Here is a 24902-nt window from a genome sequence, read left to right as displayed (position 1 = left end):
CATGTTATTAATCCTAACTAGACCCCCAACTATGTCCTAATCTCCTCATACGTGTTCCAATCATTTGTGCTGCAACACATTTTTATCTATTAGTTTTAAAGTTGACATTTTATATGCAATTCACGTGTTATTAATCATAACAAGACCCCCAACTATGTCCGAATCTCCTCAAATTTGTTCCAATCCCCACTGCAACACCGTTTGTCTATTATAGTCTTTAAGTTAAATAAATAATAAAGTTGACATTGTATATCATATAGTGCAATTCACGTGCTATTAATCATAATTACATCCCCCAACTATGTCCTAATCTCCTCATACGTGTTCCAATCATTTGTGCTGCAACACTTTTTTGTCTATTTTAGTTTTAAAGTTGACATTTTATATGCAATTCACGTGTTATTAATCATAACTAGACCCCCAACTATGTCCTAATCTCCTCAAATGTGTTCCAATCCCCACTGCAACACTTTTTTGTCTATTATAGTCTTTAAGTTGACGTTTTATGTTAATATAGTGCAATTCGCATGTTATTAATCATAACTAGACCTAACTATGTCCAAATCTCCCCAAACGTGATTCCATGCATTTGTGCTGCAACACATTTTGTCTATTTTAGTATTTAAGCTAACGTTTTATGTTAATATAGTGCAATTCACATGTTATTAATCATAACTAGACCCCCAACTATGTCCTAATCTCCTCATACTTGTTCCAATCATTTGTGCTGCAACACTTTTTTGTCTATTTTAGTTTTAAAGTTGACATTTTATATGCAATTCACGTGTTATTAATCATAACTAGACCCCCAACTATGTCCTAATCTCCTCAAATTTGTTCCAATCCCCACTGCAACACTTTTTTGTCTATTATAGTCTTTAAGTTGACGTTTTATGTTAATATAGTGCAATTCGCATGTTATTAATCATAACTAGACCTAACTATGTCCAAATCTCCCCAAACGTGATTCCATGCATTTGTGCTGCAACACGTTTTGTCTATTTTAGTATTTAAGCTAACGTTTTATGTTAATACAGTGCAATTCACATGTTATTAATCATAACTAGACCCCCAACTATGTCCTAATCTCCTCATACGTGTTCCAATCATTTGTGCTGCAACACATTTTTATCTATTAGTTTTAAAGTTGACATTTTATATGCAATTCACGTGTTATTAATCATAACTAGACCCCCAACTATGTCCGAATCTCCTCAAATTTGTTCCAATCCCCACTGCAACACCTTTTGTCTATTATAGTCTTTAAGTTAAATAAATAATAAAGTTGACATTGTATATCATATAGTGCAATTCACGTGCTATTAATCATAATGACATCCCCCAATTATGTCCTAATCTCCTCATACGTGTTCCAATCATTTGTGCTGCAACACTTTTTTGTCTATTTTAGTTTTAAAGTTGACATTTTATATGCAATTCACGTTTTATTAATCATAACTAGACCCCCAACTATGTCCTAATCTCCTCAAATTTGTTCCAATCCCCACTGCAACACTTTTTTGTCTATTATAGTCTTTAAGTTGACGTTTTATGTTAATATAGTGCAATTCGCATGTTATTAATCATAACTAGACCTAACTATGTCCAAATCTCCCCAAACGTGATTCCATGCATTTGTGCTGCAACACATTTTGTCTATTTTAGTATTTAAGCTAACGTTTTATGTTAATATAGTGCAATTCACATGTTATTAATCATAACTAGACCCCCAACTATGTCCTAATCTCCTCATACGTGTTCCAATCATTTGTGCTGCAACACTTTTTTATCTATTAGTTTTAAAGTTGACATTTTATATACAATTCACGTGTTATTAATCATAACTAGACCCCCAACTATGTCCTAATCTCCTCAAATGTGTTCCAATCCCCACTGCAACACCTTTTGTCTATTATAGTCTTTAACTTGATGTTTTATGTTAATATAGTGCAATTCGCATGTTATTAATCATAACTAGACCTAACTATGTCCAAATCTCCCCAAACGTGATTCCATGCATTTGTGCTGCAACACATTTTGTCTATTTTAGTATTTAAGCTAACGTTTTATGTTAATATAGTGCAATTCACATGTTATTAATCATAACTAGACCCCCAACTATGTCCGAATCTCCTCATACGTGTTCCAATCATTTGTGCTGCAACACTTTTTTATCTATTAGTTTTAAAGTTGACATTTTATATGCAATTCACGTGTTATTAATCATAACTAGACCCCCAACTATGTCCGAATCTCCTCAAATTTGTTCCAATCCCCACTGCAACACCTTTTGTCTATTATAGTCTTTAACTTGATGTTTTATGTTAATATAGTGCAATTCGCATGTTATTAATCATAACTAGACCTAACTATGTCCAAATCTCCCCAAACGTGATTCCATGCATTTGTGCTGCAACACATTTTGTCTATTTTAGTATTTAAAGGCCTACTGAAATGAAATGTTTTTATTTAAACGGGGATAGCAGATCTATTCTATGTGTCATACTTGATCATTTGGCGATATTGCCATATTTTTGCTGAAAGGATTTAGTATAGAACAACGACGATAAAGATTGCAACTTTTGGTATCTGATAAAAAAAAGGCTTGCCCCTACCGGAAGTAGCGTGACGTAGTCAGTTGAACATATACGCAAAGTTCCCTATTGTTTACAATGATGGCCGCATGAAGTGAGAGACATTCGGACCGAGAAAGCGACAATTTCCCCATTAATTTGAGCGAGGATGAAAGATTTGTGGATGAGGAAAGTGCAAGTGAAGGACTAGTGGGGAGTTGAAGCTATTCAGATAGGGAAGATGCTGTGAGAGCTGGGGGTGACCTGATATTCAGCTGGGAATGACTACAACAGTAAATAAACACAAGACACATATATACTCTATTAGCCACAACACAACCAGGCTTATATTTAATATGCCACAAATTAATCCTGCATAAAAACACCTACGTGTTTGTTATGCTAGCTCCTAGCTCCTCTGCTAGCTCCTAGCTCCATAGAACGCGCCAATACAATTCAAACACCTGATCAACACACACAATCACTCAGCCCAAAAGACCGTTCACCTAACCCAAGGTTCATAAAGCTTATATATTTTTAAAAAGTTACGTACGTGACGCGCACATACGGTCAAGCTATCAAATGTTTAGCAGCCAAGGCTGCATACTCACGGTACCTGATATTCAGCTGGGAATGACTACAACAGTAAATAAACACAAGACATATATATACTCTATTAGCCACAACACAACCAGGCTTATATTTAATACGACACAAATTAATCCTGCATAAAAACACCTACGTCTTTGTTATGCTAACTCCTAGCTCCTATGCTAGCTCCTAGCTCCATAGAACACGCCAATACAATTCAAACACCTGATCAACACACACAATCACTCAGCCCAAAAGACCGTTCACCTAACCCAAGGTTCATAAAGCTTATATATTTAAAAAAAGTTACGTACATACGCAAAAAAAAGTTGCGCACATACGGTCAAGCGATCAAATGTTTAGAAGCCAAAGCTGCATACTCACGGTAGCACGTCTGCGTCTTTGTCATCCAAATCAAAGTAATCCTGGTAAGAGTCTGTGTTGTCCCAGTTCTCTACAGGCGTCTGTGTATCGAAGTCAAAAGTCCTCCTGGTTAGAGTCTCTGTTATCCGAGTTCTTCCATCTTGACTGCATCTTTTGGGAATGTAAACAAAGACGCGCCGGCTGTGTACTGTTGTTGCTGACTTCTTTCGAAAAATACGTCCGTTTCGCACCGACAACTTTCTTCTTTGCTTGCTCAGCTTCTTTCTCCATAATGCAATGAACATAATTGCAACAGATTCACGAACACAGATGTCCAGAATACTGTGGAATTATGAAATGAAAACAGAGCTTTTTCGTATTGGCTTCAATGTGGAAGGCATACCCGTGTTCCCCGGTCTACGTCACGCGCATACGTCATCCTCAGAGGCGTTTCGAACCGGAAGTTTAGCGGCAAATTTAAAATGTCACTTTATAAGATAACCCGGCCGTATTGGCATGTGTTATAATGTTAAGATTTCATCATTGATATATAAACTATCAGACTGCGTGGTCGGTAGTAGTGGCTTTCAGTAGGCCTTTAAATTGACATTGTATATCATATAGTGCAATTCACGTGTTATTAATCATAATTACATCCCCCAACTATGTCCTAATCTCCTCATACGTGTTCCAATCATTTGTGCTGTAACACTTTTTTGTCTATTTTAGTTTTAAAGTTGACATTTTATGTGCAATTCACGTGTTATTAATCATAACTAGACCCCCAACTATGTCCTAATCTCCTCAAATTTGTTCCAATCCCCACTGCAACACTTTTTTGTCTATTATAGTCTTTAAGTTGACGTTTTATGTTAATATAGTGCAATTCGCATGTTATTAATCATAACTAGACCTAACTATGTCCAAATCTCCCCAAACGTGATTCCATGCATTTGTGCTGCAACACATTTTGTCTATTTTAGTATTTAAGGTAACGTTTTATGTTAATATAGTGCAATTCACATGTTATTAATCATAACTAGACCCCCAACTATGTCCTAATCTCCTCAAACGTGTTCCAATCATTTGTGCTGCAACACATTTTGTCTATTATAGTTTTAAAGTTGACATTTCATATGCAATTCACGTGTTATTAATCATATCTAGACCCCCAACTATGTCCAAATCCCCTCAAACGTGTTCCAATCTTTTGTGCTGCAACACTTTTTTGTCTATTATAGTTTTAAAGTTGATGTTTTATATGCAATTCACATGTTATTAATCATAATTATACCCTCAACTATGTCCTAATCTCCTCATACGTGTTCCAATCTTTGCTGCAACACTTTTTTGTCTATTATAGTGTTTAAATTGACATTATATATCATCTAGTGCAATTCACGTGTTATTAATCATAACTAGACCCCCAACTATGTACAAATCTCCTCATACGTGTTTCAATCTGTGCCGCAACACTTTTTTGTCTATTGTAGTTTTTAAGTTGACGTTTTATGTTAATATAGTGCAATTCACGTGTTATTAATCATAACTAGACCCCCAACTATGTCCTAATCTCCTCAAACGTGTTCCAATCATTTGTGCTGCAACACATTTTGTCTATTATAGTTTTAAAGTTGACGTTTTATATGCAATTCACATGTTTTTAATCATAACTAGACCTAACTATGTCCAAATCTCCCCAAACGTGTTTCCAAGTATTTGTGCTGCAACACATTTGGTCTATTTTAGTATTTAAGTTGACGTTTTATGTTAATATAGTGCAATTCACGTGTTATTGCTCATAACTAGACACCCAACTATGTCCTAATCGAATCAAACGTGCAGCCGTTTTTGCCCATCTATTATAGTTTTGAAGTTATTGACCTTGTATGGTTTTTATATGGTAACTAATGTATTCATAACTACACCCCAACTATGTAAAGCAATATATCTCCAACCGTGCCCCCATTTTGATTGTGCTGCCAGCATTTTTGGTGTAACTATTCTAGATTTTAAGTTACTGATGTTTTGTTATGTCGCTCTTAGCTTTGTTGAGGAATGATTTATTCTGATTACTCGTTAACTATAGCAACAAAGTCGTTAGGTTGGCACCACTGATCCCTTCTGCTATGTCTTCTTATTCTCTGGCAGACCACTCGCATTATAATGTGTACGCGCGAGGGAAGGTAGCGCCAAATCCACGTCTTGACGGTCCAAATGTGTGCGAATAAAAAGACATGCTTTGCACAACTGATCTATGTTTTCTTCCAGTGACTCTCCCTTGCCTGTGACCTCACGTGTCTGTTTTGTAAAGTTCCTTGAGTCCGAGTCTGTGGGGGTTTCTCAGCATCTGACCAACACCGTCTTCGTGGACCGGGCCCTGATCGTGGTGCCGTTCGCAGAAGGTTGGTGTCCGCCTCTTGTTTTTCTGACAAGTCATGTTTCGCTCAGCCTGTCAGTCTCCAGGGAACGCTAAGGTCGCACAAAGAAAAATGTACTTTGTCTTTACAACCCAGCTGTAAACTTCTCTCTCTGTTATTTGTGTTGTGGTCTTCATAGTGGACAAGTCAATTGCAGAGAGTCCCTACGCCTACCTTGCTGGCTGAAGGTGGTCCTCTGCCGCCATCAGGACATTAGAAAAAAATGGCACCAGGCTCGGAAGCCCCGTTTTTCCTCCTTGTCTCTCTCTAAACTCTCTCATTTGTTGGCTCTATCCAAACCATCTTCTCTGAAATAGTCCTACAGCAAAACCAATGATTGTGGTGAAGGTGCTGGGCTTTCTCCTTCCTTAAGTAAACATCAGGACGAATGTTTCCGGCTTGCATCCCGATCTCTCGTTATCTTCACGCCCAAAAGAAAGCAGTGGGCTGGTTTCTACAGCTAGGGTTGCAAAGGGGTGGAAAGTTGCTGGTAAATTTCTGGAAATTTACCACGGGAAGTTAAGCACGGGAAGTTTGGAAATATTGACCATTTTTTGATTATTCAAAGTTGGACACCGTCCATGGGAATTAATGGGAATATATGGGAATTAATGTGGAATTACAATATATATATATATATATATATATAGTGCCCAATATATTTTATATATATATATATATATATATATATATATATATATATATATATATATATATATATATATATATATATATATATATATATATATATATATATATATATATATATATATCATCTTTGTGGCATTTTTGACGTAGCTTTTTGCACAGTATTTGCAAATGTACACAGCCTTCATGCCTACATTGGTTGGGGTGAAATGTCTCCACACATCATACGTGGCATTATTCTGTTTGTATTTATTTATTCTTGTAAAACACTAATGCAATGCCACACACACAGATATAAATAGTCAGCTAAGCAATTGGAGTAGTCTTTAAAAATATTTGACTGATGGACAAATGAATAGAAATAGGCTAGATGAATAAATGAACAGTCAATCAGCATGCTAAATCAAACTGTAACCTACATTCTTGTATGACAACAGAATGGCTAGCAGAACAGAAGGCAGAGGAAACCACACCTTTTGATTTAGTATTTGCTAGTTGAACTTTACACATCACAAAAAAGGTCAATTCGGATCACTAATGTTAGCATAAATGAATGGGATTTAACATAGAGAAAATTAGCATCACTGCTAATGGAGAAATATTTTCGGTTCATTATGAGACTGTGGTGGTACATAAACCTAGCTAGCTAAAGATATTGGCCCCAAAATCATTTAACAAGTACAGGAACAGCTAGCTAGCTTGAGTTGAAGTCTGCTGGAGTGGTCTACAGTCATACAGTAACAAGCAATTACGGTACACCTCTATTACACTTAAATACCACAGATCAAATATATTTACCCCAGTAATATCATCAACACTTACCTGACTGGATGAAGTCCTTGGGCTCAAATACTAGTGTGGCCTCAATAGCCCTGCTGTAGTGTGTAGCATGCTGGGAATTATCTGCGCATGTGATGGAGGAATGCACAGTGAAGGGTTGAAATTCTACTGAATTTGCATTAAATCAGGTTGTTTTAGCTACTAGTCATGCTGCAAGATCTAGCATGTTGCATTCAATGTTTATTCCCATTAATTCCCGCTAATTCCCATATGTTCCCGTTAATTCCCATGGAAAGTTTTCAACTTTGAATATTCCCGGAATTTTGCAACCCTATCTACAATCACTAAATGACAGTCATTTTGATTCCAACTATTGCACCAACCCTTAAGCTTTTCAATCTGGCCCGCCGGACATTCCCAAATCATTTTTTGAGATCTTTAAGATGGAAAGTGTAGCTGCCATTATGATGTGCAGTCATGTTTTCTAATGACTTAAAGTCTTGAACTGTACAAAGTATTTCAATGGTTGGAATCTGCACTTTTGCATGATATACTAGTTACTATGGTAATCTAATTAGTTACTATGGTAATCTAATTAGTTACTATCGTAATCTAAGCCACAGCAGCTTTGATTGATTGAAACTTTTATTAGTAGATTGCACAGTACAGTACATATTCCGTACAATTGACCACTAAATAGTAACACCCGATTACGTTTTTCAACTTGTTTAAGTCGGGGTCCACGTTAATCAATTCAGACGAGGCACCAAGCAGTGTGGGTGGGGAGCGTTTCCAGAAACTAACACTTTCCCAGTTCCAAACCAAATTCCGATTTTCCTGGAAATTCAAGCTCTTCAACAGTCAAACCATTCAAACTATTCTTACATTCATACTACATTCTGTCAGCATTTCACTTCAACTTCAGCATTGGAGCATTCACACCCAATTCACACCCAATTCCTTCAGAAATTTGCCTCATCTGGTTGTAATTGGAATGTTGGTTTTTTTTCAATGTCCAAGCTAAATGAAACTAATGAATTTAAACTCCGTTAGCAAAATGTTGCACTTTACTAAAAATCACAACCAAAAGCAATAAAATAGGTTCTGTCTCTGTTAACCCTCAATTATACACAAACAAAACAATGAATAAAATGGCTACATAAAGTTATTGTGACCAAAATGATCACTGTTATTATCATTATTATTGTGGTATTGTTGAATGTGCTCATAAAGTACATATACACACACACTAAAATCTTTGAACCAAGTTTTTTTCAGTCTCAAATAAACATACGCTACCGTTCAAAAGTTTGGGGTCACATTGAAATGTCCTTATTTTTGAAGGAAAAGCACTGTACTTTTCAATGAAGATAACTTTAAACTAGTCTTAACTTGAAAGAAATACACTCTATACATTGCTAATGTGGTAAATGACTATTCTAGCTGCAAATGTCTGGTTTTTGGTGCAATATCTACATAGGTGTATAGAGGCCCATTTCCAGCAACTATCACTACAGTGTTCTAATGGTACAATGTGTTTGCTCATTGGCTCCGAAGGCTAATTGATGATTAGAAAACCCTTGTGCAATCATGTTCACACATCTGAAAACACTTTAGCTCGTTACAGAAGCTACAAAACTGACCTTCCTTTGAGCATATTGAGTTTCTGGAGCATCACATTTGTGGGGTCAATTAAACGCTCAAAATAGCCAGAAAAAGAGAACTTTCATCTGAAACTCCACAGTCTATTCTTGTTCTATTCCACAAAATTGTTTGGGTGACCCCAAACTTTTGAACGGTAGTGTACTTTCTTGGTAGGGGAAACATTAAATATTGTTCCGGCTTCATAAGAGACGTCATTTTTATTTGTGTGTTTAAATGTGCTTATCTTCTTCCATTTTCATTTGTAAACATTTTAGAATGTTTTTTATTTTAAATACAAATTGTGTGATCACTTCATTTTACTACGGGTTTATGTAACGCCACGCGAGTTCATTTCCTGTGGAACTGTTTCAACTCCACGCTGTGGCGTTTATACCGATCACTTTATGTAAAGACGGCACAGCCTTTATGTTCAGTGTGAATACTGTATCTTAGTTGTTTATACAAGTCTGTCATGTTTCCTACTAGGGAAAGACGTTAACGTCTCTTGTTTTCATGTTCGTGCAACGCTAGTCAATAAATCATTTCAACGTAAAGTAATTGCTCGAGGTTATTACTAGCGCCGATGTGCATGTAGTACAAACGCCCGCCGCTCCTGAAACCGCCGCAAAAGAGTGACCGCTCTCGTAACCCAACGCATGCTGGAAAAGTTAGCCAACTTTATTTCCATTTATCATTGGGTTGATTGAATTGAATGTGTAATGGTTGATTGGGTTGACTCATTCGCTTAATATAACGACAGTCACTCAGTTGGCAACACTGATCCCTCCTGCTCAGTCTTCTTATTCTCTGGCAGACCAGGTGCGTTAGAATGTGAGCGAGGGTAAACAGGTCGCCGCAAAGGAATGAAGGTCTGGGAAAGACTGCTGATTCAGCAAGAAGCCCAGTAGACACGGGCCTGGATCTTAAGAACTGAGCCGAGCCTCACATGGCCGCCATCTTCACTTTTAACAGTTTGTTGTTGTGTTTTACAGTTGTTTTTCCTGCTTCAGCCACACCTAAATACCAGGCCCCGCAGCAAATACCACCGACACTTTTGTCCTCCGCAGCCAAGTGTCGCTTGTGTTGTGTGTGTGTGTGTGTGTGTGTGTGTCTGTCTGTCTGTTGGAACAATTGAACTTTTTTCAGATTGCCCAACCTTGGATTGTCTTCTTAAGAGCTTCTCTTCTAAGTTGACACTTTCTTTTCAGCTTTGATGTTACTCGTACTTAACTAAGTGTACCTAATGTTACTAGACGCTGTGCACAATTACAGTCGTCGTTGCAGCATTACATCTGAATACATGAGAATGTCATAAACGTTTTTGGATTCCAAGACATCAATGAAAGACTTTTTGAAATTCATTTGCTGATTCATTGTTTACTTGATTTAACCTTGGGGCCATTTTTCACTTTTGATGTGATACTGAATGTAGTTGAGAAATATGACAAAGACAAATTGTTTTTAAGAAAGATACTTTATACATTGAACAAGTGAAGTCAGCCTTTTCAAAGATATTCTCATTTATTGAGACAAATCTGTACGTCTGGTTGCCAAACATGTTCTCGTCGTACTTCCTCTAAAAGTGGCCCCCACTGTAGTGTTCATTCATCAAATGAATGCCTCACCTTGTATAAGAAATACCATAGGTGTCACACAACTGTTGTCATTTGTAGAAATATTTCGACTTTGTATTCTGTTATCCCATATGGTTATGTATGTATTGCATTAGATGTGTATTATGTCATGTAAAACATGGGAAAGAAAGCAGAAGCCACTATTTGAGGAAGTACAGTATTGTTAAAATGATGATTATTTTGTAGAAGTAAGCAGCAACTAAAGGCCAGGCGAGGTGAAATAAATGATCATTTGTTTGTACTTTGGTAAGCGCCATTGAAATGTTCCCCTTTTGTCTCCAAAGCAAATCACAAACTTTGTTTTCTGTATCTCAATGTTTCTGTGTGCTTTATAGCGAAGCAGCCGGCGCGAGTCGCTTGTTCATAAAACATCTAATGAAAGTTGGGAGCACATCCCATGATCCCACGGGACACCTGGCTGTGCTTGCTTACGTTTGGTTCTTGACTTAAAAATCAAGTACAGGTGATCAAATCTTGGCAGTGTTGAACACATTGTGACTATTCAACTTAGCTGCTAATCATACTTTGACAAAAGAAGCCAGGGATAAAAATGTGCCATTTCTTTGCTACACACCAATTAAACTCAGGTGGACGTTAGCTTGTTGCTGCCACTCAAATCCGCTCTTCTTCTCCAGGAGTCATTCCTGATGAATCCAAAGCTATGTCGCTGCTGGCTCCTGCTAATGCTGTGGCGGGAATGATGCCTGGAGCTGGCCTTCTCCCAACACCCAATCCTCTGGTGAGTTCTTAAGCACGTCTTCTTATTTGCATCTTACGCTGCTCCTGCCGCTCATTTTGTACAAACCCCGTTTCCATATGAGTTGGGAAATGGTGTTAGATGTAAATATAAACGGAATACAATGATTTGCAAATCATTTTCAACCCATATTCAGTTGAATATGCTACAAAGACAACATATTTGATGTTCAAACTGATAAAAAAAAATTTTTTTTCATATAATCATTAACTTTAGAATTTGATGCCAGCAACACGTGACAAAGAAGTTGGGAAAGGTGGCAATAAATACTGATAAAGTTGAGGAATGCTCATCAAACACTTATTTGGAACATCCCACAGGTGTGCAGGCTAATTGGGAACAGGTGGGTGCCATGATTGGGTATAAAAACAGCTTCCCAAAAAATGCTCAGTCTTTCACAAGAAAGGATGGGGCGAGGTACACCCCTTTGTCCACAACTGCGTGAGCAAATAGTCAAACAGTTTAAGAACAATGTTTCTCAAAGTGCAATTGCAAGAAATTTAGGGATTTCAACATCTACGCTCCATAATATCATCAAAAGGTTCAGAGAATCTGGAGAAATCACTGCACGTAAGCGGCATGGCCGGAAACCAACATTGAATGACCGTGACCTTGGATCCCTCAGACGGCACTGTATCAAAAACCGACATCAATCTCTAAAGGATATCACCACATGGTCTCAGGAACACTTCAGAAAACCACTGTCACTAAATACAGTTGGTCGCTACATATGTAAGTGCAAGTTAAAGCTCTACTATGCAAAGCCAAAGCCATTTATCAACAACACTAAGATGGACTCATGCAAAGTGGAAAAATGTTCCGTGGTCTGACGAGTCCACATTTCAAATTGTTTTTGGAAATATTCGACATTGTGTCATCCGGACCAAAGGGGAAGCGAACCATCCAGACTGTTATCGACGCAAAGTTCAAAAGCCAGCATGTGTGATGGTATGGGGGTGTATTAGTGCCCAAGGCATGGGTAACTTACACATCTGTGAAGGCGCCATTAATGCTGAAAGGTACATACAGCTTTTGGAGCAACATATGCTCCCATCTAAGCGCCGTCTTTTTCATGGACGCCCCTGCTTATTTCAGCAAGACAATGCCAAGCCACATTCAGCACGTGTTACAACAGTGTGGCTTCGTAAAAAAAGAGTGCGGGTACTTTCCTGGCCCGCCTGCAGTCCAGACCTGTCTCCCATCGAAAATGTGTGGCGCATTATGAAGCGTAAAATACAACAGCGGAGACCCCGGACTGTTGAGCGACTGAAGCTCTACATAAAACAAGAATGGGAAAGAATTCCACTTTCAAAGCTTCAACAATTAGTTTCCTCAGTTCCCAATCGTTTATTCAGTGTTGTTAAAAGGAAAGGTGATGTAACACAGTGGTGAACATGCCCTTTTCCAACTACTTTGGCACGTGTTGCAGCCATGAAATTCTAAGTTAATTTTTATTTGCAAAAAAAAAAAGAAAAGTTTATGAGTTTGAACATCAAATATGTTGTCTTTGTAGCATATTCAACTGAATATGGCTTGAAAAGGATTTGCAAATCATTGTATTCCGTTTTTATTTTCATCTAACACAATTTCCCAACTCATATGGAAACGGGGTTTGTAACTTGACTGAAGATTCAGGTGTCACCGACTCACGGGTACCCTACTAAGATTCACATGTCACCGACTCACGGGCACCCTACCAAGAATTTGGTGTCACCGACTCACAGGTAACACACCAAGATTCAGGTGTCCTTGCCCTGACACACGGGTATCCCAACAAGATTCAGGTGTCACCAACTCACGGGTACCACACTAAGATTCAGGTGACACGACTCACAAGTACTACACCAAGATTCAGATGTCACTGACTCATGGGTACCACACTGAGATTCAGGTGACACGACTCACAAGTACCACACCAAGATTCAGATGTCACTGACTCACGGGTACCACACTAAGATTCAGGTGACACGACTCACGGGTGTCCCAACAAGATTCAGATGTCACCAACTCACAGGTACCACATCAAGATTCAGGTGTCCCTGACACACGGGTATCCTAACAAGATTCATGTGTCACAGACTCACGGGTATCCTAACAAGATTCATGTGTCACTGACTCACGGGTATCCTAACAAAATTTAGATGTCACTGACTCACGGGTACCACACTAAGATTCAGGTGACACGACTCACAAGTACTACATTAAGATTCAGATGTCACTGACTCATGGGTACCACACTGAGATTCAGGTGACACGACTCACAAGTACCACACCAAGATTCAGATGTCACTGACTCACGGGTACCACACTAAGATTCAGGTGACACGACTCACGGGTATCCCAACAAGATTCAGGTGTCACCAACTCACGGGTACCACATCAAGATTCAGGTGTCCCTGACACACGGGTATCCCAACAAGATTCATGTGTCACAGACTCACGGGTATCCTAACAAAATTTAGATGTCACTGACTCATGGGTACCACACTAAGATTCAGGTGACACGGCTCACAGGTACCACAACAAGATTCAGGTCTCACCGACTCATAGGTACCCTACCAAGATTCAGGTGACACGGCTCACAGGTACCACAACAAGATTCAGGTCTCACCGACTCATAGGTACCCTACCAAGATTCAGATGACACGACTCATGGATATCCCAAAAAGATTCAGCTGTGACCGACTCTCAAGATACCACACCCAAGATTCAGGTGTCACCAACTCACGGGTACCCTACCAAGAATTTGGTGTCACCGACTCACGGGTATCCAAACAAGAATTTGGTGTCACCAACTCACGGGTACCCTACCAAGAATTTGGTGTCACCAACTCACGGGTATCCAAACAAGAATTTTGTGTCAAAGACTCACGGGTAACACACAAAGATTCCGATGTCACCGACTCACGGGTATCCCAACAAGATTCAGGTGTCACCAACTCACGGGTACCACATCAAGATTCAGGTGTCCCTGACACACGGGTATCCCAACAAGATTCAGATGTCACCGACTCATGGGTACCACACTAATATTCAGGTGTCATGGACTCACATGTACCACATCAAGATTCAGATGTCACGATTCACAGGTATCCCAACAAGATTCAGGTGCCACCAACTCACAGGTACCACATCAAGATTCAGGTGTCCCTGACACACGGGTATCCCAACAAGATTCAGATGTCACCGACTCACAGGTATCCCAACAAGATTCAGATGTCATCGACTCACGGGTACCACACTAATATTTAGGTGTCAATGACTCACGTGTACCACATCAAGATTCAGGTGTCACCGACTCAGGGGTACTCCACCTAGATTCAGGTGTCACCGAATCATTGGCAGGTACCCTACCAGGATTCATGGGTCACTGACTCAAAGGTACCCAACCAAGATTCAGATGTCCCTGAGCGTCCGCCAATCCTCGAAGTTTAATGTTTGGAGTTGAGTTGAGGACATTGTTGATGTGAACTCTTTCAGATGGGAGGAGCAGCATTTGGAGGTCCCAGCCTGGAGCAGTTAGCTGCTATGGGGCTGTCAGGAGCCAACATGACCTCCCAGGTGAAACATCACTCACACATTCTGTGGAGCTGGCAAGTTTGCTCATCTTGTGTCTTTCAGGCCATTTCTGCTGACCTGCTGAAGTTCATGCAGTCCATGGATCCAAAGTAAGTCTCACACGCTGCACTCGTCCTAAGATCGCAGTAACTCTCTTCTCCTGCAGGTTGAATCCTTTAGCAGCAGGACTGGGCTTCAGTCCTGGCCTGAAGAGCAGCGACTCCAACAAGGAAATGGAAGAAGCCATGAAGCGAGTCCGAGAAGCTCAGTCGCTCATTTCTGCTGCCATCCAACCAGGATGTGAGTCTCCTCCCCTTCTACGTGGAATCAAGGTGTCAAGCCATTCACTTGTCTTATCTTCTTGCAGCTAAGAAAGACGACAGACGCAAACGTTCTCCGTCTGGCTCGCGGTCACGCCGCCGACGCTCCAGGTCTCGCTCACGACATCGGTAAGAACCTGCTTGCTGATGATTGGCTGAAGAAGACGCAATACTTACTGTTTGTTAAACGTTCTTCAATCCATTTTAGCAAGCGATCCAAGAGCCGCTCAAGGCGAAGGTCCCACTCCAGGAACAGGAGAAGGTCCAAGAGCCCACGCAGGAGAACGTCTCGCTCCCGAGACACAGGCCGCCGCAGTCGCTCCAGGTCAGCGTCCAAAACTACCATTGTGCTTTTGTGTGCATGTTGTGTGTCAGGTGACTTGTGGAGGTGGATGTGATGATGAAGTGGTCACCTTCTGCTCCGTGCAGGGACAGAAAGAAGGAGGACAAGTCCAAGAAGAGGTCAAAGACACCACCCAAGAGTTACAGCAGTGCAAGAAGATCTCGCAGCATCAACCGGTAATCAACAGACTTGTTGTTCACTGCATACAAATATTATTTATGTATATGTATGTATATACATATATGTGGCATATATGTGTATATATTAGGGTTGCACATCTCTCTCTGATAAACGATTCGATATGCATCTAGATACACAGGTTACGATTCGATTCAAAAACGATATCCTTTTATTACAGACTGATTCGATTGGATTCGATTCCGAACGATACGATTCGATTTGACGGTTAATATTCAAGACTCCAAATCCCCAAGCATTGTGGCTTTACGGCACTGGCAAAAAAAACAGAACAACAAAATCACATGTCAATGTACCGTATTTTCCGCACCATAAGGCGCCCCGTGTTATTAGCCGCACGTTTAATGAACGGAATATTTCAAAACTTTGTTTACCTATTAGCCGCCCCGTGCTATTAGCCGCACCTACGCTACGCTAAAGGGAATGTCAACAAAACAGTCAGATAGGTCAGTCAAACTTTAATAATATATTACAAACCAGCGTTCTAACAACTCTGTTCACTCCCAAAATGTAATGTACAAATGTGCAATCACAAAAATAGTAACACTCAAAATAGTGCAGAGCAATAGCAACATCAATAACTCAACGTTGCTCATACGTTAGTGTCACACAACACACAAAATAAACATTTAAAGCTCATTTTCTGACGTTATTACTCATCCACAAATCCCTCGAATTATTCTTCTTCGGTGTGCTTCACTTGTTTTTTGACACCATCGATGATGTGGACGCGCATGCAGTCGTAGATCAACAAGAACGGCGCTGCGTGAAAAAAGTCACCCGGTGTCTTCGCGTAAACGTCTATCAACCACTCGCTCATCTTTTCTTCATCCATCCATCCCTTCGAGTTAGCTTTTATGATGACGCCGGCTGGAAAGTTCTCTTTTGGCAAGGTCTTCCTTTTGAATATCACCGTGGGTGGAAGTTTCTGGCCGTTAGCATGGCAAGCTAGAACCACAGTGAAGGACGACTTCTCATTCCCTGTGGTGCGAATATTCACCGTACGTGTTCCCGTTGTATCCACAGTGCGGTTCACATGAATATCAAAAGTCAGTGGAACCTTGTACGCGTGTCTCTTAGTAGGAGACATTTTGTTGTCTTTACAGAAACACACAAATGAAATGAAACGTAATATCCGCGCGCTTCTTCTTCTACGGGGGCGGGTGCTCACCTTGGCGGTTGCTTACCGTAGAAGAAGAAGCGCTTCCTCTTTTACGGGGAAAAAAGATGGCGGCTGTTTACCGTAGTTGCGAGACCTAAACTTTATGAAAATAAATATGAATATTAATCCATATATAAGGCGCACCGGGTTATTAGCCGCACTGTCTGCTTTTGAGAAAAATTGTGGTTTTTAGGTGCGGCTTATGGTGCGGAAAATACGGTATTTATTTTTAGACATGGACCAAAAAAAGTCTGGCTGAATTGTAGGATGGGAACTCCAGAGGTAAAAGTAGCACAGAATAGTAACAACAAAGTGCAATATTTCAGCTTGAGCATAGTTTTGAACACTAGAGGTAGGTAACAAAGATTCAATATTTCAACCTGAGCATATAGTGTTTTGAACACTAGAGGTAGGTAACAAAGGTGCAACATTACAATGTAAACAAGTTACACACCTAGTACACATCTCAAAATGTGGCAACAATGAGCACAGTGTCAAGTGCTTTGTGTAAAAGAATAGAGAAAATAAATACATATGTAAAAAGAAAAATCAAACTACTGTGTGAGAGGTACCGTTTCCCAGGTCAAAAAGCAGTAGTTCACTTACACTATGCCTGTGCATTTTCATCATCACTGTCCTCTGTTTTTTTGGAGGGCAGATTTTTTTAAGGAAAATCAACTGATCCACATGCTCATGTTTGAGCAGACTACGTTTTGTTGAAACAATGTCTCCCGCAGTACTGAACACACGTTCAGATTCCGTGTGTTTCACTTGATGTACTTTTTTATGCCGAAAGAGGCGATTTCAGCCACTTGAATGACGGCGAAATCATTAAAGGCTCACAATTTTTAATCCATCCACAAGTAAAGAAAACTTGGATTATTTCACTTTATGTACTTTTTTATGCCAAAAGAGGCGATTTCAGCCACTTCGGTCATTACAGCCGAGTTTAGATATACTTTTCGAGACGAGTGACGTAAACGCGCTCCCACGTCAGGGGGTGCATTTTACGGCAGGGGTGCGTTTCCCGGCACACCACCGGGATGCAGAGGTATCTTTTAGCGAGAGATGACAGCAGTGGCAAGTCCTGCTGCTCTTTCCACCACTGTAGTGTTTTTAAAAAAAAATCTTTCTCGGTCCATTATCACCTTCGGTCAGACTGACGCTTTCGTTCTCCACATTCATTTTCCGTGTTGTCTCTTGTTTATCACTCGTGCTAATACCAGCTAGGCGGCTACCGCGTTTGGCGAGTAGCTTCAGCTCTCGCGTTGTTTTAGAGACGCTGACGCATATTGTAATCTAGCCAACCCATGCAAAGTCTCGCGATAACCGATCCATGACTCTATAACCGATTCAGCTAGGAATTCATGGATTATTCGCATTGATTGAGGAGTCTGCTACAGATGCAATCTAATCGCTCACTTGTTGAATCGAATACTCGGTCGCATCGGTTTATCGTTCACAACCTTAGTATATATATGTATATGTATTAAGGGTGTAACAGTACGTGTATTTGTATTGAACCGTTTCGGTACGGGGGGTTTGGTTCGGAACGGAGGTGTACCGAACGAGTTTCCACAAGGACATATTAAGTAGCGCACCGCACGTTGTGTAAACAATGCACACAGAGGCACAACACACGGGATGCTAGCAATGACCGGGCTACTACAACATGCAAAAGCCAGAGCTGGAAGACCCTCCTGCCTCGTAAAGATCTCCCGTTTGGGAACATTTCGGCTTCGCGGTGCGATACAACAATGGATAACATCGCTTCAACGAAGATAAAGACGAGCGTGGTGCAAACACCGCATTCTAGCAGCCTCTCCTCGGAGAGTCAGGCAGGGTTAAAGCAATAGCAAATGCCGTTTGTGTTTTTATAGCAGCAGATTGAAGACCATATTGCATTAAAAACTAGATTTTGAGCCACTTCTATGGTGCAAGAACAATGAGCCCATACATCCTCTTACTGCCAAGTTAGCCAGGCACTACCTCGCCATACCTGCTACCTCCGTGCCCAGTGAAAGGGTATTTTCCACAGCTGGAGGCATTTTAACTGCAAGCAGGTCTGCTCTTTCTGCAGACAATGTGGATAAACTGGCAAAAAACATGAAGATTGAGTGAGAGTCACCAGGGTTAAAGGCTGGGGGGGAAAGAAAAGTTCCTCTAAGGCTGAGTTGACTTGAAACTGTTTAATGTTGCACTTTTTGTATGTAGAAGAAAAGTTATGTCATTTTATTTAATCTGAGCAACAACTTGAAGCAGTTTAATGTTGCACTTTATATGTGGAAATGTTGCACTTTATCTGTAGAAAGGTTTTGTTAAGAAACCAATTCTGAGCCTTATCTTATTTAGTTTTTATTTGATATATGTTGACTGCATGAACCCTGGCAATAGACCCTGTGTGTATATGTATGTCATTGTTATGCTTAGCATTCATGACTGCCTGCTGTTGCACTGATCAGCCTAGTGGTGGCTCACATCCATCACACACACAGCTATTTTAGAGCAATGTTAAAAGGATAAAACCATTGTTTACAAATAACCAGAAAATGTATATTTTGTTGTTTTCTTACTGTACCGAAAATGAACTGAACCCTGACCTCTAAACCGAGGTACGTACCGAACCAACATTTTTGTGTACCGTTACACCCTTAATATATATATATATATATATGCAGTCGTGGTCAAAAGTGTACGTACACTTGTAAAGAACATCATGTCATGGCAGTCTGGAGTTTCCAATCATTTCTACAACTCTTATTTTTTTGTGATAGAGAGATTGGAGCACATACTTGTTGGTCACAAAAAATATTCATGAAGTTTGCTTCTTTTATGAATTTATTATGGGTCTACTGAAAATGTGAGCCAATCTGCTGGGTCAAAAGTATACATACAGCAATGTTAATATTTGCTTACATGTCCCTTGGCAAGTTTCACTGCAATAGGGCACTTTTGGTAGCCATCCACAAGCTCCTCCTTGAATTTTTGACCACAAAATTGGTGCAGTTCAGCTAAATGTGTTGCTTTTCTGACATGGACTTGTTTCTTCAGCATTGTCCACACGTTTAAGTCAGGACTTTGGGAAGGCCATTCTAAAACCTTCATTCTAGCCTGATTTAGCCATTACTTTACCACTTAAGACATGTGTTTGGGGTCATTGTCCTGTTGGAACACCCAACTGCGCCCAAGACTTTACAACACTTTATGTACATATTTATATACAGATTTGAACAATAAGTTATTCACTGAAATATATTTATTAATTGTGGTTCTTATAAAAATATAAAAGCTAAAATGTCTCTTAAAGCTCTGCCCCTTTAATTAGTGCATACTAAATAATTTAACTTTAACCTACTACTAAAACCATATTATTTACCAGCAACATAAAGTGAAACAGAGGCAGAGGTGTCCTGCCACAGTCAGTAACAAATAAACAGAAAACAGTAGTGGTGGTAGATAGACACAGAGCTTCATCAAACATCTGATCCACTGAACAAAGAGCTCCAAAAATCTTGATCCTACACTTCTCTTTTGTAAAGTAAATCTGAACAGCCGATATGGGCATCTACATCAACTATATGATTTGCCCGAGAAGCTGGACAGGACAAAAAAAAAAAAATTGTGGCGGCCTTAATTCTTTCGTGGTGGGCCGCCACAAATAAAGAATGTGTGGGAAACACTGACATGTATATATACACATGTGTGTGTGTGTGTTTGTATATTTATATTACACACTTATACATACATATATAAGAATATGTATGTATATATGTGTGTTTGTATGTATATCTATTAAAGTATTGATGTTTTATATTTAGTAGAATAATATTCATGTTGTCTTTCAGTCGGCACAAAAGAAGTACATCAAGGTCACCTAAGAGGCGCCCAAGTCCATCTTCTTCACCCAGAAGGTCACCTGTCATACTTTGATCTGCTTCTACTATATGGCACCTCTTTAAGTGTGTGTGAATGTGTGTGTGTGTGTGTGTGCAGGCACAAGAAGGACAAAAAGAAGGAGAAAGGTGAAAAAGAGAGAAAAGAGTTGCGAGAGCAAAGCCGAGACAAAGCGGAGCGTTGGAGCAGCAAGAAGAAAAGCCGAGAGCAAGATGGCGAGCGCCGGTCTGACAGCGAGAAAGAAGACGTGAAGGTGGGTTGTGACAGGACGCCATCGCTTGCCTCCTGGCTTGTGTGACGCTCTGCACTGTCCTCTCAGGTGACACGGGACTACGACGAAGAGGAGCAGGAGTACAACAGCGCAAAAGAAGGCGACTTTGAGGAAGAGCCCGGAAGCGACTCGGACTCCCACTCCTCACCCAAAGGCGGCGAGGAGGCGGAGACGGCGCAAGACCACGCCCCCAAAAAGTCCAAAGTCAACGGGGACGAGCACTACCAGGAAGACATGGACATGAGCGACTAGAACTTTTTTATACCACTTTTAACGTTAGCTCTGCAAGATGGAGGCCAAGACTTTTGTATGGGTGAGTGTTGAACATCTTTACTTTCCCCCTCATCAATACTCACATATTTACACCTCAATAAAAACTACCGTGCCACCCTCATGTCACCAACACCTCCCTTGGAGTTCATCTTGCACACCAAACATGATTGGCCGCTCCAAATTGATGACAAAAAAGTTGCCATCTGCTGCAGCAGAACACATTTGTAATAATGTCCTTGAAATAAACCACAAGCTGCCACAATGGCGCCCCCACCTGGCGGTAACGTGATGATGCACAACAACGTCTTCACCGGGCACACTTTGGTTGCTAATATTTGAAAGTGCTTCAATGTCCGTCCTTTGTAATATTTCTACAATTATTGATTATACATCACGCACTTTTTGTGCCTTTTTTCACGCATTGAAATCAGAAAGGATGCGCATTTCCAGACGGGACGCAGATTTCTTTTTGTTTTAATTAATTAAATTAAATTAAAGTACCAATGATTGTCACACACACACTAGGTGTGGTGAAATTTGTCCTCTGCATTTGACCCATCCCCTTGATCACCCCCTGGGAGGTGAGGGGAGCAGTGGGCAGCAGCGGTGCCGCGACCGGGAATCATTTTTGTTGATTTAACCCCCAATTTCAACCCTTGATACTGAGTGCCAAGTAGGGAGGTAATGGGTCCCATTTTTATAGTCTTTGGTATGACTCGGCCGGGGTTTGAACTTACCGACCCATCCTTCTCTGGGTGAAAACTCCGGTTTACTTGTGTGTTTTTTTATCGATTATCGGTTTTCGCCGGTGTCTTGTTTTGTTTGCCGAGTCAAATGTGACCTGTGCTGGCAAAATGAGTCACAATGAGGAAGTTTTAAAAACTGAGTTATTGTTATTTACACATTCTCCATCTAAAGACCTTCAAAATGATATATGGTTTGATGGAATCGGACAGAAAATGACCGAGTTACATCCGATTGAAGTCGACCAAGTTTGAGGGTCCGTTTTGAGAAAAACCAGCTTAAAGTTTACTGTTCCAGAACAGAATGTTCCAAAACAAAACTCCATAGCAACCATACCTTAAAAGTCCTTGTAGCAACACCAAAATTGGTACAATTAAAGTCAAATCCCATGTCTAAAGGATATGCAAAACGTTGTCGTAATCGTTGAGATTGTCTAGGAGAGGAGAAGCCTCCTCAGAGTCACTTTCATCAATTTCTGAGTCATTATCGCTACTTACAGGGTCCTGACCACCAAAATAATCATCAATCAGCTGTCCGTAATATTCCTGACCAGCAGCACTTCGCCGACTGCAGTGAATTTAGCGCACTTGCAACCGCCTGTGTACCCTCTCCACCTTCTAAATCCATTACGGAATGTAAAACAGTCTAACTTATCCACAAAAATAATAATTAAATGTTCGAAAATCACCTTTTTTCACCAAATATTCCGCTCGAATTACTGTGTTGTTTTTCATCAGGGCGCTGCCATGATACCACAATGCACCGCGCGGGGTGATTCAACCAATGAGGGTACGCCTCACAGCGACCGCTTAGCAACAAGCCGGATTTGTTTACGTCGGGACAGGTTTAAAAACTCGAATTGTATTGGTTCAGAATGGCGTCATCGGGAATTCCATGCTCATTTTTAGAAAGTAGGTCAACTTGGCGTCACAATGATACCAAATATGGCTAGGGGGATTCCTCCTTATTGAAAACACTTGATTTTCTCAAGGAATTTGAACACAAAGGACTAATTTCTGAAGACATACCTCGTACAAAACCTTCAAATAAAGGTGATTTAAGATGTTTTCTTGCTATTTCGATGATTGGGATCGCTAGATTGTGGCTTTATGGACTCATTTTTGGGAAAATCTCAATTTCAACCATGATACATTTTTTTCCACTTATTTGCCTGTAGGTCAAAATTAGCCTGTGCGCATTCCGACTCATTTTGCCAGCACGGGTCACAAATTTCCGTCGACTTCAAAGTAATGAAGGGCTGCAACAACTAATCGATTAAATCGATTAAAATCGATTACCAAAATAGTTGGCGATTAATTTAGTCATCGATTCGTTGGAACTATGCTATTTTTTTTTGTTGGTTATTTTTTTGTTTTATAAACCTTTATTTATAAACTGCAACATTTACAAACAGCTGAGAAACAATAATCAAAATAAGTACAAAAACAGTACAAAACAGCGCCAGGGCGGCGGTGAGGCCACGTCTCATGAGGTGGCGTAAGCTAGCCAATGATGTGTCATGTGCAGCTCACGTGACGACGGCGTCTCCTTTGTTGGAAAAATTTGAAAAATGGCGCAGGAAAACACTACCGATAGTTTAGCGGAGAAACATCTTGAGGTTATTGCTTCAATGGAGAAAAGTGTACGACCTAAGTCGTCAAAAGTGTGGGAACACTTCACTTTAAAGACTTCAAAGAAGAGCGTTTCCTGCAAAATGGCACGGAAGTACAACATTGCTTCCGGAGCACCTGAAGACGAAAAATGTTGGAGCCCACAGTACGTAACTTTTTAAGTCCATAGTGGCAACAAGCATTCATGAGTTCAACTTTTTTGTGAGTAACGTTAAGTTATGCCTTTGTTGCAACGCGGGGCTGATAATGTTTCTCCGGCACATTTGACTCCGTTTTGAGAGAGAAAACGCACGGTTACCAATTTGAAAATAAACGTAACGGACAGAAATATCTCAGGTTGGTTTCATAATGGATCAATGTAGCCAGGCCGATAAAGCTATATAAATATATTTAGATTTGAGTGACGCTTTAGTATAACTAAACGTTATGAAGGTGCTGGAATATTTCATGCTATTATTCAGAGGCAGCCTGAAATGAATCCTTTATTATTCACAACAGAAACGTGTACAATATCTGATTCAGTTCTGATGAGTTACATTTCTGTGTTATTATTGGTGTATGCTGCACCCCCAATGTCCACAACATGGTGCCAGTATGCTGGGTTTTTTCAATAAAATACTGGAAAGGATAGAATTGTAGTTTGTCTCTTTTATCCGACTATTAATCGAAGTAATAATCGACAGATTAGTCGATTATCAAATTAATCGTTAGTTACAGCCCTATTCCGGTACAATTTTTTATTTACATACCGTATTTTTCGGACTATAAGTCGCTCCGGAGTATAAGTCGCACCGGCCGAAAATGCATAATAAAGAAGGGAAAAAACATATATAAGTCACACTGGAGTATAAGTCGCATTTTTTGGGGATATGTATTTGATAAAAGCCAACACCAAGAATAGACATTTGAAAGGCAATTTCAAATAAAGAATAGTGAACAACAGGCTGAATAAGTGTACGTTATATGAGGCATAAATAACCAACTGGTATGTTAACGTAACATATTATGATAAGAGTCATTCAAATAACTATAACATATAGAACATGCTATACGTTTACCAAACAATCTGTCACTCCTAATCGCTAAATCCCATGAAAT

At 40.0% G+C, this 24902-nt stretch overlaps 1 protein-coding gene across 1 annotated transcript in view; it reads left to right on the top strand.

Moving 5' to 3' along the window:
- Positions 1 to 24883, top strand: part of LOC133635387 (serine/arginine-rich splicing factor 11-like) — a 26631-nt gene extending 1748 nt beyond the window's left edge. Inside the window, exons 2-12 of the mRNA XM_062028540.1 lie at positions 5799 to 5932; positions 11289 to 11392; positions 14891 to 14971; positions 15032 to 15078; positions 15135 to 15268; positions 15336 to 15417; positions 15497 to 15613; positions 15718 to 15807; positions 20837 to 20902; positions 20985 to 21138; positions 21205 to 24883. Of these exons, the coding sequence (XP_061884524.1) occupies positions 5799 to 5932; positions 11289 to 11392; positions 14891 to 14971; positions 15032 to 15078; positions 15135 to 15268; positions 15336 to 15417; positions 15497 to 15613; positions 15718 to 15807; positions 20837 to 20902; positions 20985 to 21138; positions 21205 to 21408 (1213 nt within the window). The 3' untranslated portion in view covers positions 21409 to 24883. The remainder of the gene's footprint in view (positions 1 to 5798; positions 5933 to 11288; positions 11393 to 14890; positions 14972 to 15031; positions 15079 to 15134; positions 15269 to 15335; positions 15418 to 15496; positions 15614 to 15717; positions 15808 to 20836; positions 20903 to 20984; positions 21139 to 21204) is intronic.
- The last annotated feature ends 19 nt before the right edge of the window (positions 24884 to 24902 follow it).

Source organism: Entelurus aequoreus, linkage group LG19 (genome assembly GCF_033978785.1).
Source record: "Entelurus aequoreus isolate RoL-2023_Sb linkage group LG19, RoL_Eaeq_v1.1, whole genome shotgun sequence".
NCBI classification, from domain to species: Eukaryota; Metazoa; Chordata; class Actinopteri; order Syngnathiformes; family Syngnathidae; genus Entelurus; species Entelurus aequoreus.
Note: the sequence above shows the minus strand (reverse complement) of the source record. Positions and strands in the feature narration are given on the sequence as shown.